This window comes from Crotalus tigris, unplaced genomic scaffold (genome assembly GCF_016545835.1).
Source record: "Crotalus tigris isolate CLP2741 ecotype Arizona unplaced genomic scaffold, ASM1654583v1 scf7180000019137.2069052, whole genome shotgun sequence".
Classification (NCBI taxonomy): Eukaryota; Metazoa; Chordata; class Lepidosauria; order Squamata; family Viperidae; genus Crotalus; species Crotalus tigris.
In genome coordinates this window covers 291,905-311,619 of record NW_024097395.1, presented here as the reverse complement: position 1 = coordinate 311,619, position 19,715 = coordinate 291,905, and the positions used below count along the sequence as shown (strand labels likewise).

Here is a 19,715-nt window from a genome sequence, read left to right as displayed (position 1 = left end):
TATAGGTAGCAGAGAGGAAGTAATGATGGTTACCAATAGAAGAGAATGTTTGTGGCTCAAGGTTGATCTGTGGGGTCCTTGATGCTCCCTGAACTTGGTTGTTTTCTTGTAGGCATTTCATTACCTAAGTAGGTACTATTATCAGTGCTGGAAGAGAGTGAGGTTTAGTCTCCCCACTCTCTTTTAGCACTGATGACGTTACATAGTTGGGTGATGAAATGTCTGCAAGAAAATAACCAAGCTCAGAGAGGTTGGTTGAAAACTAAAGGGATACAATGCCTAACAGACAATTGAACATGGAAGATTATGGTCTGGAGTGATCCCCTTTCTTCACTTGTTTTTTGCCTTATTTATTTAATAAATATATTTCTGGTGGTTCAATAATATTTTGCAAGACAAAAGTGAACCTACTTGTCTTATGCAATCTTGAACATATTCTATTTTTTAAGAATATAAAAAAGATGCCTTGTTAGTTTTGGACTCAGGTTCTGCCATCCTTTGTTGTTGTTGTTGTTAATTGCGAAGTCGTGTCCGACCCATCGCGACCCCATGGAAAACGTTCCTCCAGGTCTTCCTGTCCTTCTGCCATCCTTGCAGGAATCCTATTCTTTTTTTAAGTGTTTTCATTTTATTTTCCTTCTCTTCTTTCAAACCTTGATTCAGCAATCCTTTTATTTGTCCTACCATGTATGATAGAAAATCAATTGCAAATTACTTCATGTGCTGGCAGCATTATATCATAGTAATAATTATAAATAACAGTAGTTGTAGTGTCAATTAATGAGTTTTAATTTGGGGAGCTGCAACAATAATACAGAAGCCACTGGCAGACACTCCTGAGTTATTGAACAATCGGTTGTGCTGCCCAATATCTTTATTGCAGGAAGAAATGAAGAAACCAGTTAGGAATAAAATCTGCGGCCACACCTATGAGGAAGAAGCCATCTTGGAACACATCCGGCGCAGACAACAACGTAAGAAGAAAGTCAAGTAAGTAGTCCTGAGCTTTGATGGAAAGTGGAGCTGGGCGGAGAGGGGGGGGGGAGGAGAGAGAGAGAGAGAGAGAGAGAGAGAGAGAGAGAGAGAGAGAGAGAGAGAGAGAACGAACCTTATTCAATTTGCAGAGCTAAAAATGCAGATTGTGTGACTTGACAAAATTCTGGCTTGGAAGCCTGCCCAAAACCGGATGTGTATTTTACTATCTCATAATAAGATATGGGTAGTTTTCACCATTCCATTTTCTCCTAAAAAATATTGTGCAGGGTGGCAATTGAAGGATGCATTTGATAACACGTCCGTAACATGTAGGTCACTGTTATGGAATATAGGTAATCCGCAACTTACAACAACTTTGTTTAGCTACAACGGCACTGAAAAAAGTGCTTTTCACACTTACAACCATTGCAGCAGCTCTGTGGTCACATGATCAACATTTCAGCTGCTTGACCACTGACTCACTGATGACGTTTGCAGCGTCGTAGTGTCATGTGATCACTTTTTGCTATCTTCTAACGAGCAAAGTCAATGGGGAAGCCAGATTCACTTAAAAAGTGTGTTACTAATTTAACAACTGCAGTGATTTGCTTAACAACTGTGGCAAGAAAGATCTTAAAATGCTCACTTAACAACTGTCTCGCTTCACAACAGAAATAGCAATAGCACTTAGACTTATATGCCACTTCATAGTGCTTTTCAGCCCTCTCTAAGCTATTTATAGAGTCAGCATATTGCCCCCCAAAACCGGGGTCCTCATTTTACCGACCTCGGAAGGATGGAAGGCAGAGTTAACTTTGAGCCGGCAGTGATCAGAGTCAACCTGCAATACTGCATCCTAACCACTGCGCCGTGGCTCTTATTTTTGGTCTAATTGTGTTTGTAAGTCGAGGATTACCTATCGAGCGTTCCTGTGCCTCCTAGTTTGGGTACCAGGGACCGGTTCCGTGGAGAAGGGTTTTTCCATGGACCCGAGAGTGCGTGGTTTTGTGTGCTGCCTGCATCCCACGGATGGCGCTTTGCTTGCTCGTGCGGACTGGTTGATGGCATGCCACGGCCCAATACTGGTCCATGGACCGGGGGTTGGGGACCTCTGTCCTAGTGCTTTTAATAGGCTCTTCTCCAGCCCTAACAGATGTGCTGGATTGATTATTAGGTGCCGTCACATTGCCTCCTAGCAACTATACCGGTAGACCTTCAGGGTAATCTGTCTCTGAGCTAATTTTCAAGTCTTCCAATGCTGCACCCATCGCCACTTTAACCGAATCCATCTTGCTTCCTACTCTTTGTCCTCTTCTCTTTCCTTCTCCTTCCCTTTTTTCCAAAAATTGTCTTCGCACATTGTATCCAAAATAGCCTAATTTGAGCTTGGTGGTTTGGGGCCTTCAGTGGGAACTCTGGGTTGCATCTCTTAATTATCCCCAGCTACCACAGTTGCTAATAGGAACAGTAATCTGACATAACTAGAGGAACTAGAATGGAAAAAGCAGCTTTCTTATGTGCTTACCTCTCTTGGATGTCTGATAACAGTAGTATAAATAATCAAATGCTAATTACTGTATGTTAGTTGGAGAAAGAAACCACTCTTTGAAGTATTAGTCCTGGGGATATAGTGTTAGCCATAAAAAGAAACCAATTTGGAACAGGAGTGAGGAATTTAATGCAGAAGCATGCCATATTTTTTTCTAATTTTGCTTTCCATTCCAAAGTATGGATTCCCTTATCTTAGCTAAGGTAAGTGGCAATATTATTTGGTACCTGGGAAGGTTACGGTTGTCGCCATTCATTCCTTCACCCACCTGCCTGTCCGTGGCAGGTGCTGCAGTATGTAATTTCTCTCTCAAGGTATAATTAACACCAGGTACAATATTAAGATGAGTCAAGCAAGGATCCAGATGAAATATTTGTACTAGAGAGTTATAACAGGCTCTGTTCTGACTAGTTTGCTGGATTGCCTTTGGCAACCTAAGAGCATAAAAAGAGCTCTCCTGGATCAAACCATTAGCCTGTCTTGTCCAACCTTCTAGTGTCAGTTTATACGTTAACCAGAAGCTTCCGAGAAGATATGGAAGCAATAGTCTTCCTCCACTGTGGTTCCCCAGCAATTGGTTCCTAAATTATGCTACCCCATGGTTCAGGACGTAGCAAACAACCATCTTTTTGAATTTGTATTTGCATTATCCTTTTTCATTTTACACTATTTGAATTGAGGGCCAGTCTTGTAAATGGCAGTAAAAAGCTGAACTATAAGAAAAAATTGTTCTTGCTGAGCTGGCTTCTGTTGTATCTAAATTTCTAGGAAAAATAACATTTAACAATATCCAAGCTGGATATTTAGATCTGTAAGCAGCAGGAAAACTTATCAGCACTGACCTTGTTTTTAATTTCTTCTCAACAGACTCCAGACCTTATCCCACACTCTACCAGAACACTCTTTTTCTCCTTCAATTGATTCCTTTCACAATTCTTAATTTCAGAATGCACAAGAGCATCTGAGCTGTTGTCTGAATTCACGGAGGACGTTGTCTGGTTGCTTAGACCATAGTTGGCTGGGTTCATACATTGCTCCATGTCATAACCAGGGTCTACAAAACAGAGATTTAACAGAGATGGTCAATCAAAACTAGATGATGATCTAATGTAATATGTCATCTCAGCCCAATCAAGAGTGGCCAATACATTTTACTAACTTGGAGTTCTGTTGTACCATTTTGCTGTTTGAGGTCCACTGAACATGTGTCAGAAAGAAAATAGCTTGTTTTTCAAATTTCCAGTAACATAGAAAGTAATATGTTGGCGTCATCTCAGTGAGTCCATGATTAATGGGTGTTCTGCTGCACCAGCCTTGGGCAACCTGCACATTCTCAGTGTTTCTCAAACTCGGCAATTTTAAGATGTGTGGACTTCAACTTGGATTGTGGAGTTAGAGCAGAATTAAAGTCTTAAATTAATGTCATCTCAGCACTTGGCACTATTCTGTGTTTGGGATAAATGGATTCCATTTTTCGGCAGCTCAATAAATAGATGACTACATTTTGGAGTGGAGAATCTTCCAAATTTCTTTCTTACCATAGTTCAGTGTTTCTGAACCTTAGCAATTTTAAGAAGAGTGGACTTCAACTCCCAGAATTCCCCAGCCAGTTGTGCTGGCTAGAGAATTCTGGGAATTGAAGTCCACACATCTTAAAATTGCCAAGTTTGTGAAACATTGCTCTAGTTCAGGGGTCTTCAAATTTGGCCCTGTTATGACTTGTGGACTTCAACTCCCAGAATTCCTCAGTCAGGCACGCTGGCTGAGGAATTCTGGGAGTTGAAGTCCACAAGTCATAAAAGGGCCAAGTTTGAAGACCCCTGCTCTCGATAGAGAATTGGCAAAGCATCCTTTCACATTATGAAGCTGGTTTCCTAGATAATTCTCAGCAAAGTTTAAATGCTTGTGGATATATTCAATACGAAATGTTGCCAGTAGTAAATTTTCTGTGGATTAAATCTTTGTGTTTAAACCAATGGTTCCTTTCAAGTCCACCTTCGGTGACCCGCTCCCAACAAATTGCTGTATGCTGCCCAGACTCACCATGTGTGTGATGGATGCTATAAAAATGTGATAAATAAAATAAATAAATAAAACATCCCCCTCCCTGTTACTGTTCTGGGAGCCGAGAATAATTGCTGAGCAACAGAAGTACCAACCCGCCTGTGTCATACAGCTCCTTTTTGACTGGAGGCTTTCTAGGCAATTTAACAGAATTAATTAATCTGGGCAAAAACATGTGCCAGATAAATAATAATTATCTTCACCTCTTTGTAGATTGGGAGAAACAAACCCCAAACTGTGAGACTTTGTGGTTTGCCCAAGGCAAATGCACCATGCTGGAGACACAGCACCGGAGAACTGCCTTTGTCGGTCTGGGGCAAACGCCTTCCCAGACGGGATCTGGGGCTCCCTGTGGAGAGAAGGGCCTCAGAGTGGCTGAGGCTGAGTCCGTCTCTCCGCTCCTGGGCCCCTGTGCTGCAGAGGTTGCGAATTGGGCCCAGGTTTTAAAACAGGTTTTATTAAAAGGGCTTACAGTAATCATATCTGAAGCAGAAGCGGTTTGAAAAAGGGCAGGGAACGTGTAGCAGAGGGCATTAATATCCACTTTTTATGGGGAAGGAGAGGAAGATCCTTGCTTCCTTGCACTTTGTATTGATTTTGCAGCAACTGATTTAACAGAATAACAGAGTTGGAAGAGACCTTGGAGGTCTTCTAGTCCAACCCCCTGCTCAGTCAGGAAACCCTATACCATTTTCAGACAAATGGTTGTCCAATCTCGTCTTAAAAACCTCCAGTGATGGGGCATCCACAAACCTCTAGAGCAGTGGTTCTCAACCTGTGGGTCGGGACCCCATTTGGGGTCGAACGACTATTTCACGGGGGTCGCCAAACAAGGCTGTTTGCCATTTTTCCCCCCTTTTCTTTGGCCATGCCCCTGGCACCCGGGGATGTATAAGTGGTTGGGGGTCACCACAACATGGGGAACTGTATTATGGGGTCGCGGCATTAGAAAGGTTGAGAACCACTGCTCTAGAGGCAAATTGTTCCACAAGTTGTTCTGTCAGGAAATTTCTCCTTAGTTCTAGGTTGTTTCTCTTCTTGATTACGTTCCATCCATTGCTTCTTGACCTGCCTTCAGGTGCCTTGGAGAAGAGGTTGACCCCTCTCTTCTTTGTGGCAGCCCCTTAGATATTGGAACACTGCTATCATCTCACCTGTAGTCCTTCTCTTCGTTAAACTAGACATACCCAAGTCCTGCAACAATTCTTCATATGTTTTAGCCTCCAGTCTCCTAATCATCTTTGTTGCTCTTCTTGGCACTCTTTCTAGAGTCTTAATATCTCTTTTTTATATCATGGTGATCAAAGCTGGATGCAGTATTCCAAGTTTTGTGACCTGTTTGAGCAGGCTATATACAATTGTTATTATTGTCATTATCGTCTCTTCCTCCTTCCCTTTGACGTGTCCTTCCATTTCAAGGCAGATCTAATTTGAAATGCAATTTCCAGCCCATCACTGTTCTGCCTCTTCTGTGAGAAATGGGCTGAAAGCCAAATACAGGTAATCCTTCATTTACCACCATTTGTTCAGCAACCTGTGGTAAATGAGCCGAGGTGGCGCAGCAGTTAGAGTGCAGTACTGCAGGCCACTTTAGCTGACTGTGTTCAGCAGGTCAGCGGTTCAAATCTCACCGGCTCAAGGTTGACTCAGCCTTCCATCCTTCCGGGGTAGGTAAAATGAGGACCCAGATTGTTGGGGGCAATGTAAATATATATATATATATATACATTGCTTACTGGTGTACACCGCTTAGAGAGTGCTTGCACTTAAAAGCGGTATATAAGTCTCATAAATAAAATAAATAAAACCTGTTCAAATTGCAGTGGCACTGTGTAAGGGAAATTAACAACTGGTACACAAGTGGGGATACCTTCGCAGCATCTCCACAGTCGTCGCGTGATCGTGATCTAGGCACCCATGCGCCCAGCCCGTGATTGGACATTGCAGCGAGCTACAGTCATGTGATCGCAAACTTCCGTGCCAGCTTTTCACAAGCAAAGTCAATGGGGAAGGCCTCAAGTTGCTCTTATAAGATGCTCCTTTTGTTCTCCTGAGGAGCCCCACAGAATAAAAGACCTCAGGGATCTTGTACTCTGTAGTACCTCTTCCACCTGCCTGTTCAGGCCTGCTCATAGTACCCCTCTGCCTACCTGCTTTCTGCCATCAGCTCTCACCTTACCCAGAACTCTTACCTTTTCCCCCTAATAGCTTGTGTAATTCTGGGATTATGTTGGCAACCAGGATTGCCATTGGTAAGCAATCACGTAACATCATGTCTGTGTCTGTCTTGCCCCTCCCCCCTCTCTCTCCTCTATCTATCTATCTATCTATCTATCTATCTATCTATCTATCATTTTTAAGATACGCCTTCCAGTTAATTATACTGATGAAAAAATAAGCTGGAAGGGGGCTGGATCTTGGAGCAAATATCTCTGAAAACCTGTGAGGATCCCAGCCCTGATGAAAACTCCTGGCCTTGGGTATGTTGCTAGAAGTTTCTCTCCATCTCTGTAAAGGAAATTAAGATTCTGATAAAAGCAAAAGCAATTCCCCTAGCCCAGGGGTAGGCAACCCAAAACACTCAAAGAGCCACTTGAACCCGTTTCCCACCAAAAACAAAACACCGGGAGCCGCAAAACCCTTTTGATATCTAAAATGAAGATAACACTGCATATATCCTTTTTTATCTTTATTATAGGTGTGTGTGTGTGTGTGTGTGTGTGAGAGAGAGAGAGAGAGAGAGAGAATGTTTGTGTATGTGTGTGTGTGTGTACACACACACACATACACACACACGTTAAAAATAAAAGTAAAAATATGACTCTTGGGAATATCCATACTATTAAAACAATGATCACCGAGAGAATGCTTTAAGAGAATAAAATTACATACACACACAGGTAAAAAAAGGATATATGCAGTGTTATCTTCATTTTAGATGTCAAAAGGGTCTCTCTCTCTCTGTCTCTCTCCCTCCCTCCCTCTCTGCCCTTGGTGTGCCACTCCTCTTCCCCCACTCTCTTTCTTTCTCTCTCTTTTCTCTCTCGCCCTCCCTCCCTCTCTCTCTTTCTCCCCCCCCCCATCTGCTGCTCACCTGGCAAGCTTCAAGTTGTTCTCCAACAATCTCAAGGGTAGGCAACCTCGTCTCTTTTATGACTCATGGACTTCAACTCCCAGAATTCCTGAGTCAGCCTAGCTGGGCTAGCTAGCTCTCTCCTGCCCTTCCTGCTTCCTGCAGAGACGCAGCAAAGGGAGGAGCTCCGCCCAGAAAGCTTTTCAGCTCCTCGGAGAACAATGTGAGTGCACTCTCTTTTACACATACACACACACACACACACACACACACACACACAACACACACACACACACACACACACACACACACAGAGAAGCAGGGAAGCGCAATTGCCTCTCTCTGTCTCTGTCTCTCTCTGCAAAGGCAGAGGAGGCTGGGAGCCACAAGGGAAGGCTCAAAGAGCCGCATGCGGCTCCGGAGCCGCAGGTTGCCGACCTGTGCCCTAGCCTGCAATTGGAGTGCCTTTACAGTATATATAGGTAGTCCCTGACTTACAACAGTTCATTTAGCGACCATTCAAAGTTACAACAGCAAGCACTGAAAAAAGTGACATATGACTATTTTTCACACTTATGACTTATGCTGGCTCAGGAATTCTGGGAGTTGAAGTCCACGAGTCATAAAAGCGCCAAGGTTGCCTACCCCTGACCTAGAGCTTGCAAGTGCAATACACTGTGGTTATGTGTGTATATCTTTCAAACTTTTGTTAAGGCAGGAACAGAATAGCATTAGATAAGAATCATGAAGATGAGAGGTTTGGGAACATTTTAGGAATGAGAAGAGCCAACAAGAAGAGCTATCGGAATGAAACTATGTTTTTGGCAATAGTAGGAAAACTTACCGTAAAACTCTTTTTGCCATCCCAGGTATTATCTTAAGGGCTGAAAGCAGGGGTGTCAAACTCAATTTCATTGAGGGCTGCATCAGCATTGGGGTTGCCCTCGGGGGGGGGCGGGTGGGTGTGGCCAGGGTGAGTGCGGCCTACTGGGTGGGCATGGATGGAGTGGGTGTGGCCTACTGGGTGGGCATGGATGGAGTGGGTGTGGCCTACTGGGTGGGCATGGATGGAGTGGGTGTGGCCTACTGGGTGGGCATGGCCAGCTCTACATCGTTCGCGTCAAGGGTGCATGTGGGGGCCTAGGCAGGAGTGGGACAGATCTGAGGATCTCTGGCAGAAGGGGGTGGGACCAGGGCAAATGCCAAGGCATGGTCCATTTCTTCATTCCTCACAAAGGGTGACACCTCCCCAGCATGCACCCAGGAGGCAAGGCCAACATGGCAGGGTCTGGTTCCTTGCTGTTTCTAGACAGCCTTGTGGAGCTAAGACTGAATGCCTTTCAGCATAGATGGCCACTGCAAAATTGTACATTGGCTCCCAGCCAGCCTGGACCAGGGCCAAGGCAGAGGGGGCCATTCCCTCACTGTTTCCAGGATGACTTCGTGGGCTACATGAAATCATTTTGCGGGCCGCATCCGGCCCCTGGGCCTTGTGTTTGACATGTCTGCCTCAAGGTCACCGGAATACTGCAAATGGGTGTGGAACCCTCTTCTATTTTTCATACTATTTGGCTTTCTGTAGTTTTTCTGTGTCACCCAGGGAAGCTGTCTTTTCACCTGTCTTCCCCTGTCTCTTCAAACCTCTCAGAGGATAAGAATCTAGAAGTTCTCATCTGCAGTTCTTTGAAGGTATCAAACAATATGCAGACTCTACAGTCTATAATGCTATTATCCATTATTACCACCACAGGCAAATTGTGTCTTGCTTAAGATTGATCTACAAGGAGAAATGTTCCTAAATCTCAGAAACTCATTCCTCCCAAGGCTATCCATTTTCACCTGTTTATATAATTACCTTCAGCATTCTCACTCCCCAAGCAGAGCTGATTTAGCTACCACGGAAGGTTAGCATTAAATCTTAGAAAAATCCCTTCCAAAATTCAGCATATGGCCTGTTATTTTCTTTGCGTTTATTCATTGTTCCTGGCTTTTTAAAAAATGCCCCTTCAAACTGAACTACATTTATATAAAATTAAGTAAATAGGGAAGGTTGTCAGCCAAGAAATTATCTTAATTTGTGTTTTTTTTGTGAATGCAATATGTGCCAAAACACTTCAAAGAATACACCAACTCTGAGCATGGAGCTGAGATCATAACCTGCAAGGCAGATTCAGTTTTATCTTACAGAACTCTTGAATTTTACACCTTCAGATTATTCTCACTGTAATCCAAAGCACTATAACCAATCTGCATTCTGCACCAGATTGGATGATTCATTCCCTAGTTGCATATATTTATAAACTACTTTTATGGACATACTTTCTTGAAAATAAGATATCAGGCAACTGTATATAGGTAGCCCTCATTACGACCACAATTGAGCTCAACATTTATGTTGCTAAGTGAGACATTTGTTAAGTGAGTTTTGCCCCATTTTACGATCTTTCTTGCAACAATTGTTAAGTGAATCACTGCAGTTGTTAAGTCAGTAACATGGTTGTTAAATGACTCTGGCTTCCCCATTGACTTTGCTTGTCAGAAGGTCACAAAATCTGATCACATGACCCCAGGACACTGCAACCGTCATAAATATGACCCAGTTGCTAAGCATTTGAATTTTGATCATGGGACCATGGGAATGTTGCAATGGGGGTAAGTGTGAAAAACAGTCATATGTCACATTTGTCAGTGCCGTTGTAACTTTGAACGGTCACTAAATGAACTGTTGTAAGTCGAGGACTACCTGTATAAAGGCACTCCAATTGCAGGCTAGAGGAATTGGTTTTGTTTTTATCAGAATCTTAAGATCTTTTACGGAGGTGGAGAGAAACACATCACAGAAAAACAAAAACCCTCTAGGAACAGGTTCTCAAGATATTTGCTCCAAGATCCAGCCCACTGGTGGGATTCAAATACCTGAGCAACCAGTTCTCTTATTGGATGCAGGCCTGGGCCTCCGAGGCCTAGAACGGACTTCCGGAAGTGGCATCCGTGCACTTCCAGTGGGCCATTCTAGGCCTGGGAGGCCTCCTCCAGGCCTCCCAGGCCTAGAACAGACTTCCGGAAGTGGCATCCGTGCACTTCCAGTGGGCCATTCTAGGCCTGGAAGGCCTCCTCCAGGCCTCCGAGACCTAGATTGGACTACCAGAAGCACTATGCATTAAGCCGGTTCTCCGAACTCAGCAAAATTTAGCTACCGGTTCTACTGAACCGGTGCGAGCTGGCTGAATCCCACCACTGATCCAGCCCCTTCCAGCTTGCTTTTTCATCACTATACCAGTAGTTAACTGGAGGGGATATTTTTTTAACTGTTATGCTTTTTAGACATCTGGAAATCAGAAATTCTTGCTTACCTATTACTGCTCACCTGAAGACAACATAACAGGGAAAGAACAGAGACTGCATAGAAGTCTAGTTTCCACAGTCTAGTACAGGGGTAGGCAACCTTGGCTCTTTTATGACTCTTGGACTTCAACTCCCAGAATTCCTGAGCCAGCAGGAATTGATGGCTGTCACAGTTCAAACGTCTGGGGGAGATTCTGCCTTTTGCACCTGAATCCAAGGTAACCAAAGAGAGGCTTTGAAGAATCAAAGGAAGGGAAGATGCAACTCTATTCCAAGGCTGTTTCAGAATTGAGCCACCATAGCCAATGTATGCTCTCTGCTCAATTATTAAACCAATGCAATATCAAAACAGATCTCAGCATGTGGGTAAGATGAATGAAAGTAGCCCTTTGCATTAGCCTTGTGTCCATTGCTAGTATCAGGCATTTCCATTGGCAGGCAGGCATTAACTAAATGGAGCTAATTTTAAAGCTAGTGTCTTGTTTCTAGGTTAGAAACATGGATAAAATAGCACTTCCGCTGAGGATTGTTTTCCCACTGAGGAAGCTAATCAGAACAGCCCCATTGGACTGAAAGATAAAGTGAGAAATTCTGTTTTGCTAATTTGAATGTGTATTTTAACTCAGATTGTTTCTCCTTCTTTACAGCTGCCCCCAAGTTGGCTGCAACAACAGGGAAGTCAAGAAAGCAGACCTGGTGTTTGATGAAGTCCTTAAAAGAACGATTGACATTTGGAATAAACAGAACCAGCCAACACAGTAGAGAGAACCCCTTGCTCCAGCAGTTGATACAACAAAGAGTTCGGGTTTCTAATTTTCAGCTGGTTGTGTAAGAGATTGTTGCTACAAGTGTTTCAATAGCAGGCAAAGTTGAAGGTCTGACCTGTTGCTAAAAGCATTTTCTTGGAAGCTGCCAAGTGTAAAATGCCTTGCTTTGTTTACCTTTATGTGTATATATATATATATATATATATATATATATATATATATATATATATATATATATATATATATATATATTAAAAAAAACAGTATTCAGCTCTTGCATTTTGTAAATAAAACTATGAAGGCCATCTTCAGCCCCTTCATTTGGCAAAGGAGGAAGGACTGCAGAATTTCCTCTGGGTTTCATATTACGAAGTGTACTGTAAATCTTAAATCATCAATTTCTGGTAGATGCTTTTTCCCATGTGGCAACCAGCGTCATTTGCATTTTTGGATATGTGATGGTAACGTATCACTTTCTCTCAGTCCAATCCACCTCGCGGAGTTGTTATTGAAGGGCAACTAGAAGGAAGGATTATTAGATATGTTCACTGCCTTGAGTTACTTATTAAGTAAGAAAAGGTAAAGGTGCAGTTTTCCCCAGTCCTGTTATATCCAACTCTAGGAAATGGTGCTCATCTCCGTTTCTTAGCCGAGGGAGCCAGCATTAACCGAAGACATGTCCGTGATCATGTGGCCAGCATGACTATACACTGAGGCACATGGAACGCTGTTACCTTCCCACCGAAGTGGTACCTATTTATCTACTCACTGTCATGGTTCTGACAGATGAAACTCTTCAAAGAACTTTGAGGCATTGTTTACCTTAAGGAATCTTTATTCGAGCAGCATAGCATCGGCACTTACATAAATAAACGAAACCAAAATCTGGATTCCCCTCCCCTGAGCACATAGTATCAAAACACAATTCTCTCCTCTAATTAACAGTCATAAATCACATTCTCAAATTAGCTTGAAATGCAGGCTTTCCCTCCTGTTCTAAACCGGCCATTTCTTATCATCTCTTATCTCAAAAGCCCTGAATTCACACACTATTACAATATTGTTATGTCTAACTCCCATCACATTCCTCCTCCTCCCCCAGTATCATTTAATTCTAAGAGTAAAGCATAAAAAAGAAAAAGGCTGCATCTCTATATGTTGTCAAAGCAAAAACATCCAATGTTAGCAGCGTGACACATTTGCATGCTTTCGAACTGCAAGATAGGCAGGAGCTGCAGCAAGGGACAGGAGCTCACCCCATGGCATGGTGCTTAGGTCTCAAACCTAGACTGTCAGGTTTCCATTTGACAAGCTCAGCATCTTTAACCACTGAGCCATCGCATTCCCCCCCCCCAAAGCAATAAAGGCAGGATACAAATCTAATAAGTAAAATAAATATATTGATTTAGATGCAGTAAATTGGATTCATGCTACTGAGCTAAGTCCTATTAGGTGATTTCTAAAACACCACGGCTGTATTTACATAGTGGCCCTAAGCTTAGACTAACCGTATTATGACTTAGTATGATGCATGAAGTAAGGAATGCATGGCTACCACCTGAGTGGAGGTAGAAGGGTGTTAACAGGTAGTGAAAAGGGAAAATTTAGCGAAGGAATGTTAGTAGCATTAAGGCAAATAAATACTTGATGCATTCTTCCAAGAAGAGAGCAGCTAAATCTCCCAGTCTGGTTTCTCATTCTGATAAACCTGATGAGACAGCCACAGTTGGGGGGAAGTTGTTCAAGGAAGCTGGCTATGGCAATACATGTCTACCTAGAAACAAGTTTTCAGGAGCCACTACTCTAAACTTCTAGCCTGTCAAGAGATCAAGCTGGAGTCTCGACCCAAGTGGACTTGTCCTCTCCTGTACAATGTCTTACACAGAAGTAGATTCATAGGCTCACAACCTCAGTTAGCTTTACGAGTCTGCAGAGATACACATTCTTCCCGCTATGGTAGAAGAATTCATCAGCAGTGGACATGCTGGTTGGATCAAGATGTTCAGCCTATTCCAGTTTTTTGGGTAAAAGGTGAAGAAAGTAGCAAGAATGGAAATGAGAACGTTTAATAGTACAAATTCTTCTGATGCTTGAGTGATGTGAGATTAAGAATCAAGGTGATGAGACTGGGAGAAAGGAAGGCTGACGTGTTTTTGATTGCTTCTGTATAAGACATGGGCTCCTCCAAAGAATTACTATTGAATACAGAGTTATGGACCAGCTTTCTGAGCAGCATATACATTATTTCAGGGGGGGGATGTGTATGTATATACACTGTATGTGTGTGTGTATGTATGTGTGTGTGTGTATGTATGTATGTGATTTAACCACCAAGCCACAGGCTCTCCTCCCTCTGTGGCTTGGTGGTTAAATCACTGCCTAGTATGTAAACTGCCCAGGTTCGAATCCCATAAAGGGTGTGGCTAACTGAAGAGAGCAGAATGAGCTCGAAATGGCCATCTTAGTCTCCCAATTTAATTCTTTGTCAGAAAAAGAAATTTGGATTTGTAATGTTTCGCAGTTGCGACTTGAGCCTGCTTAACGCCCCTAGTTGGGGGCTGCAAGGCAAAGAGATTGTAAAAAGTAAAACTGCAGTATAGCAGTTAAAAATGTCAAGGTGTAATCAATTAGACATCTAAAAATGTCAAGGTGTAATCAATTAGACATCTGTCTAAAAACTTCATATATATATATATATATATATATATTGTTCAATCGTATCTACTTCTCAGAGAGTGCCTGGACAAATCCCTGCAATTTTCTTGGAAAAGTTTTTGAAAAGTGGTTTTCTATTGCCTCATTTCTAGGACTGAGAAAAGCGACTGACCCTAGGTTACCCAGCTGGCTTTGCATCTAAGGTGGAACTAGAATTCAATTTCCCAATTTCTAGCCTGAAGCCTTAACCACCAGACCAGACTGGCTGCTCTCAAAGCATAGATATGGTAGACTGAGATCTTTACACAAGGTCTGAAGAATTTAGTCAGCTTTTCTGTAGAGTAGTGATGTTGCTGACCACAAGAATCTTTTGAAATCAATACACAGTAAGAGAAGAGGAAACAGTGGCCTTAAAGTTTGAAGGTGACCTATTCTTCTTTCTGAAATTCTCCAGTTGATCTTGGAAACAAGTTAGAATTAGGGATTGTATCCTTGTTTCAGTGATCGTTTCAATAGAGCCAAGCTCTGTGTGTAATATACTCATACAAAACATACTCAAATGGGAGGAGGGGGAAATTTGGGCTCGTATCTGGCTAGTTATCTTATATGGGGAATGTAATTATTGCACTGGCTTTCCATGAATAATTTACAGTGATAAGAACGGAGTAATATTCTTCTCACACAAGCAGGACTGAGTTACGTGGATCTATCCTTAAACTGATATAAGGCAACTATCTCTAAAGGCAATGTGTCTACATTTGAACAACTTGCTTATCCAGATCATTTACAGAATTTGTGGCTGCATTATCTAAGCTTGATTAACTTTCACATTAGTTGGGTTTTTGTGTCTTACTCTGTTTTGCAAACCGGGTGGCTTCAAAATGTAATATATTGTGTGAACTGAGGTGTGTGTCTAGGTTCGCACATCACACAAAGACACAACACATGGTTTGATTTTGATTTACCATGTTGTATGAATTGAGACAAATCAGCCATCAACAGGTACATCAAGGTAAACAATTTCTACATACCATTCAAAAAGGACAATCAAAAAGGTAAAAATGAAACCAAAAAATCAAACACCTCCTCACCAACAATCCATACTCATATAATCAAAGATTAACACCAAGATTAATACTAGACCAACAATCAAGAGTAAACAATACCTCAGTCAAGGAAGTAGCAGTACAAACAATCAAACAGTAACCAACAGCCTAATTAAGGAACCATGAAGACCCACCAACACTGACAAGGCAAGCCAACTGTACATAAAGAGCCAGCAAATTCCACTCCCTCTAGCACTGATGATGTTACCTAGTTGGGTAATGAAATGTCTGCAAGAAAACAACCAAGCTCAGAGAATTCATGCCTCTGTATGAATTCTGTCATTGCTGTTTACAAACCTTGGGTTATGGCTTAGGGTTTTAATCAAAACTTACTACTTCCAGCTGATTTAGTTAATCATGGATGAACAAGTCATGATTTGTATATATTGTGAACCGGATCATCACCAAGGGAAAAAAGGATCACGGAGGTAGGAAAAAAATTCAAGTAATCCTTTATCATACATCATAAAGTAACAACAACAGACGAGCTAGTTTTAGGAAACGGAGCAGAGAAAGAAATTGAAGTTGGGTTTAGCCCCACTTCTTCCACTTTGAACTTCGTCTAGAAGCATCTTTTTTGCTTCTCTTGAACATAAACAAGAATACAAATGGGAAGGCTGCTGGAAGAATGCCAGCAAAAGCATTGCATTTAAGAGAAGACAATCAAGGTTACTTCATCAGTGACCTGGACACTGGACAGAAACTATTGCCACATAATTATCTTACCTTTCCTTCATCCTTGCTTTTGGTTAAACAACATCTGAAAAAGTTATGAAACCTGAACTTAGAAGCAAGAAGCCAAGGCCAGTGGGTGGGCGAATTCAAGCCATTTTGTGTTCTCACACATGAAGGCAAATATACATATCCCAGGATCATATTGTAGCTGGGTCAGTCACTGTAGTAGAGGTTTAGTCTTCTGAGTTTTTGGACTCATGCTGGAACCCATCTTCAGGGAACTTCTCTGTAGCCTACAGAGAAGTTCCTTGAAGATGGACTCCAACACAAGTCCAAAAGCTTGGAAAACCTCTGGTCCTGGTGACTGACCCAAATCGGATCCAGCAACATTTTGTGTTGTGTTGCGAATTTAGTTGCCCAAAAATTCAAAAGAAGTTTGACTTCCAATTATGTGCTCTTGGAGATGTTTAGTTCCTCGTGATTGCTACTGAAACTCTTGAACGTCACTTAAGACATCCATCCAACCATCTATCTAGTTCCTATGTGGCTGTTGAGTAGTTGCAGGTAGTCCTTGACTTATGACTGTAATGGAGCCCGGAAGCACTCACATGATCGGACATGATTTTATGACTTTTTTTCTGTGATGGTTGTTAAGTGAATGCTACAGTTGTTAAACGAATCCGAGGATTCCTATTGGCATTTTGAGGCCAGAAAAGGCCAGAACGTAGTTAAAAAATAGTCATAAATTACAGTCATGTGATTGCAGAATGCTGCAACCGGCATAAAAGTGAGCTGAAATGCGGTTGTGTGACCATAGGGATGTTTGCAGACATTGGAGCTCTGGAATTGGGTCTTAAATAGCTTTTGGGGAATTTGTTGTAACTTTGCTAAGTGATTGGTCATAAGTCAAGGACTACCTGTAATTACACTTAAACTCCCATATCTCCCAGAAATCATAATCAATCATCATAAGTAAATTACTTTAATAGTAAAATCACGCTCCCGTTATTTGGTGTTTGCAACCACTGGTATAATTTCCAGGGCTGTAAAAGAATATCTTAGGAATTAGAAATTGCTGACCTTCGTCTTAATTGGGTCTCTAAAATGAAAGACATGAAAATTATGCCTTGGAGAATCCATGTAGTTCTCCCATTTTACCACCTAGGATTCAAAACATTGTTCAAACAAGCAGAGTGGTCTTCAGCTTGCGGCCACAGTTGAGTCCAACATTTCCGTGGCCAAGCAAGGCAATTGTTAAGTGAGTTTTGTCTCATTTTATGACTTGTTGCGAGCATGATTAAGCGAGCCCCTGCAGTTGGTAAGTGAAGCATACAGTTATTAAATGAATTTGTCAGAGCATGCACAATCTTATTGTGCCGAGTTAACCCAGGAGTAAACACAGTAAACAATGGTCTATATAAAATGGTGGTTTATCTTACACTATCTACAATATCATACACCAGGAACAATATACATACATGTGTTAATACAGCAGGCTCCAACACACAGCACTTACAGCAGGAAAATGAAAGAGAGAGAACACATCTGTGGAGCTTTCATTTTATACAAAGGCTCTTAAAGAGACACAGACCCAGCTGGCTCTAAAAGGGACATAGACCCTGCTGAGTCATTCCCAACATTAAATCATACATCTTACATTACATCAGCTGGTTAGCTTTTAAATCATTACCTTGACAGAATCTGACTTCCCCACAATGACTTTGCTTGTTGGAAGCTGGCTGGGAAGGTTACAAATGGCAACATGACCCCATGACAGTGCAGCTATCCAAATTTTGATCACGTGACTGTGGGGATGCTGTGAAAACCAGTCATAAGTCACTTTTTTCAGTGCCATTGTAACTTGGAATGGTTACTAAGGGAATGATTGTACATAGAGGACTACCTGTAATAAAATTGCTTAAGGGCACATTTGAGTGATGCGGTGAGGGACTGTATTCCCTCCAATAAGCAGATGTAGGAGAAAAAGAGGTCGGTCACAGACAAAAAGTACATTTTCTTTAAGTGAACTTAAATACCATTCATAAAATTACTCCACACTTCTTTAATAAATGTTCCATTTGGCCATATTTCAAAATGTATATTTCACAATTATACTTTGGCAGTAATTGGAGATTGTACTGATGATTGGAGGAGGGGCAATATGTGGCCCCCTGGCTAGGTCCGCACGACATGCTAAGCCAACCATAACGTGGCTTAGTGAAAACCCAGTCGTGCTGGTTCCCTGGTTATTATTTCTGTTGATTCCAGCTTCTAGTCCTCATAAAGCTGAAAATCTAAGAAGAGGTGGAAAAACATGTCTGCAAATAGGGGTTTTGAATGGAAAGATTTCCCCATAAAACATGAGGTGTTCCTGACATATGAATAAGATTTGCCTGGATAAGAAAAAAGAAGGGATCAAAATAGACTGACTCAAGTGTTTTCATTTGTGTGATCCAACTACTGAGGGAGGGAGGGAGGGAAAAAAAATCAAGGTTGAATGGGAATGTGAAAAGTTTGACTCTCTGATTTGCAAATTTCCTGTAGCAAAAACAAAGCAAGCTTTCAGGTTGTTTTAGATCTGAAAGCAACGAGAAGTCAGGAGACGGGTTTTCATGAGACCTTGGCTGAGGTCCTGTGCTGTGCTGGCACAAATCTCTCCCCCCCCCCCATTACTGTAGACATAATGAATGCCCTACAGCCTCCAGAACAGAGGTGCCTCCCTTGATTCTCCATGGGAGCAGTCCTATTCCCTCTGGGTACTGCAGCCACTTCCTGTCACTGGACACTCATGCTTCAGCCCACAGGAGGGGGGGGGAATGCAACATGCTGGTTGCCAAACCCCCTAATTTTGATCATGCAATTGTTTGGATGCTGTGATGAACATAAGTGCGAGGACTATTTATCAGTCCCTTTTTCAGTGCCATTGTAACTTCAATTAGTCACTAAATGAGTGGTTGTAAGTCGAGACGACCGTAGTCACAAAGCAGCAGCTTACTAGCCGTACTGATCTGATTGTCTAGTTCAGGGGTCTTCAAACTTGGCCCTTTTATGACTTGTAGACTTGCAGAATTCCTCAGCCACTGTGCCAGGCTGAGGAATTCTGGGAGTTGAAGTCCACAAGTCATAAAAGAGCCAACTTTGAAGACCCCTGACATAGAGCTTTAGAGATGCAGGCTGTATTACCTTTTGTTTTAATGAAAGTTCTAGAAGAGCCCTATTGGATACCTTTTCCTGTTACAAGAAAAATGTTCAGATCTGTCCATGTTACTTGCTTAGAGACCGGGGAATAACTCTGTCACGCTGGCTGAGGAATTCTGGGAGTTGAAGTCCACAAGTCATAAAAGGGCCAAGTTTGAAGACCCCTGGTCTAGTTTCTAAAACAACCCTTCTTCCTCTAGTCCTCTACACACACACACACACACACACACACACACACCAGCCAGCCAGCCAGCAGTTCACATTTCTCAATAAAGAAAAATTTAACCTGCAGCCACCCTCCGAACAAC

The 19,715-nt window shown here is 42.2% G+C and overlaps 1 protein-coding gene and 1 long non-coding RNA gene across 2 annotated transcripts in view; one reads left to right on the top strand and one right to left on the bottom strand.

Moving 5' to 3' along the window:
- The window catches only part of NSMCE2 (NSE2 (MMS21) homolog, SMC5-SMC6 complex SUMO ligase), a 251,358-nt gene extending 239,389 nt beyond the window's left edge, over window positions 1-11,969 (top strand). Inside the window, exons 6-7 of the mRNA XM_039359834.1 lie at window positions 884-990; window positions 11,654-11,969. Coding sequence (XP_039215768.1) covers window positions 884-990; window positions 11,654-11,768 — 222 coding nt within the window. The 3' untranslated portion in view covers window positions 11,769-11,969. The remainder of the gene's footprint in view (window positions 1-883; window positions 991-11,653) is intronic.
- Window positions 56-19,715, bottom strand: part of LOC120315473 — a 30,309-nt gene continuing 10,649 nt past the window's right edge. The window contains exons 2-3 of the long non-coding RNA XR_005558700.1: window positions 3,367-3,578; window positions 56-680 (exon numbers count right to left, since the gene is read on the bottom strand). This is a non-coding gene — a long non-coding RNA (uncharacterized LOC120315473). The remainder of the gene's footprint in view (window positions 681-3,366; window positions 3,579-19,715) is intronic.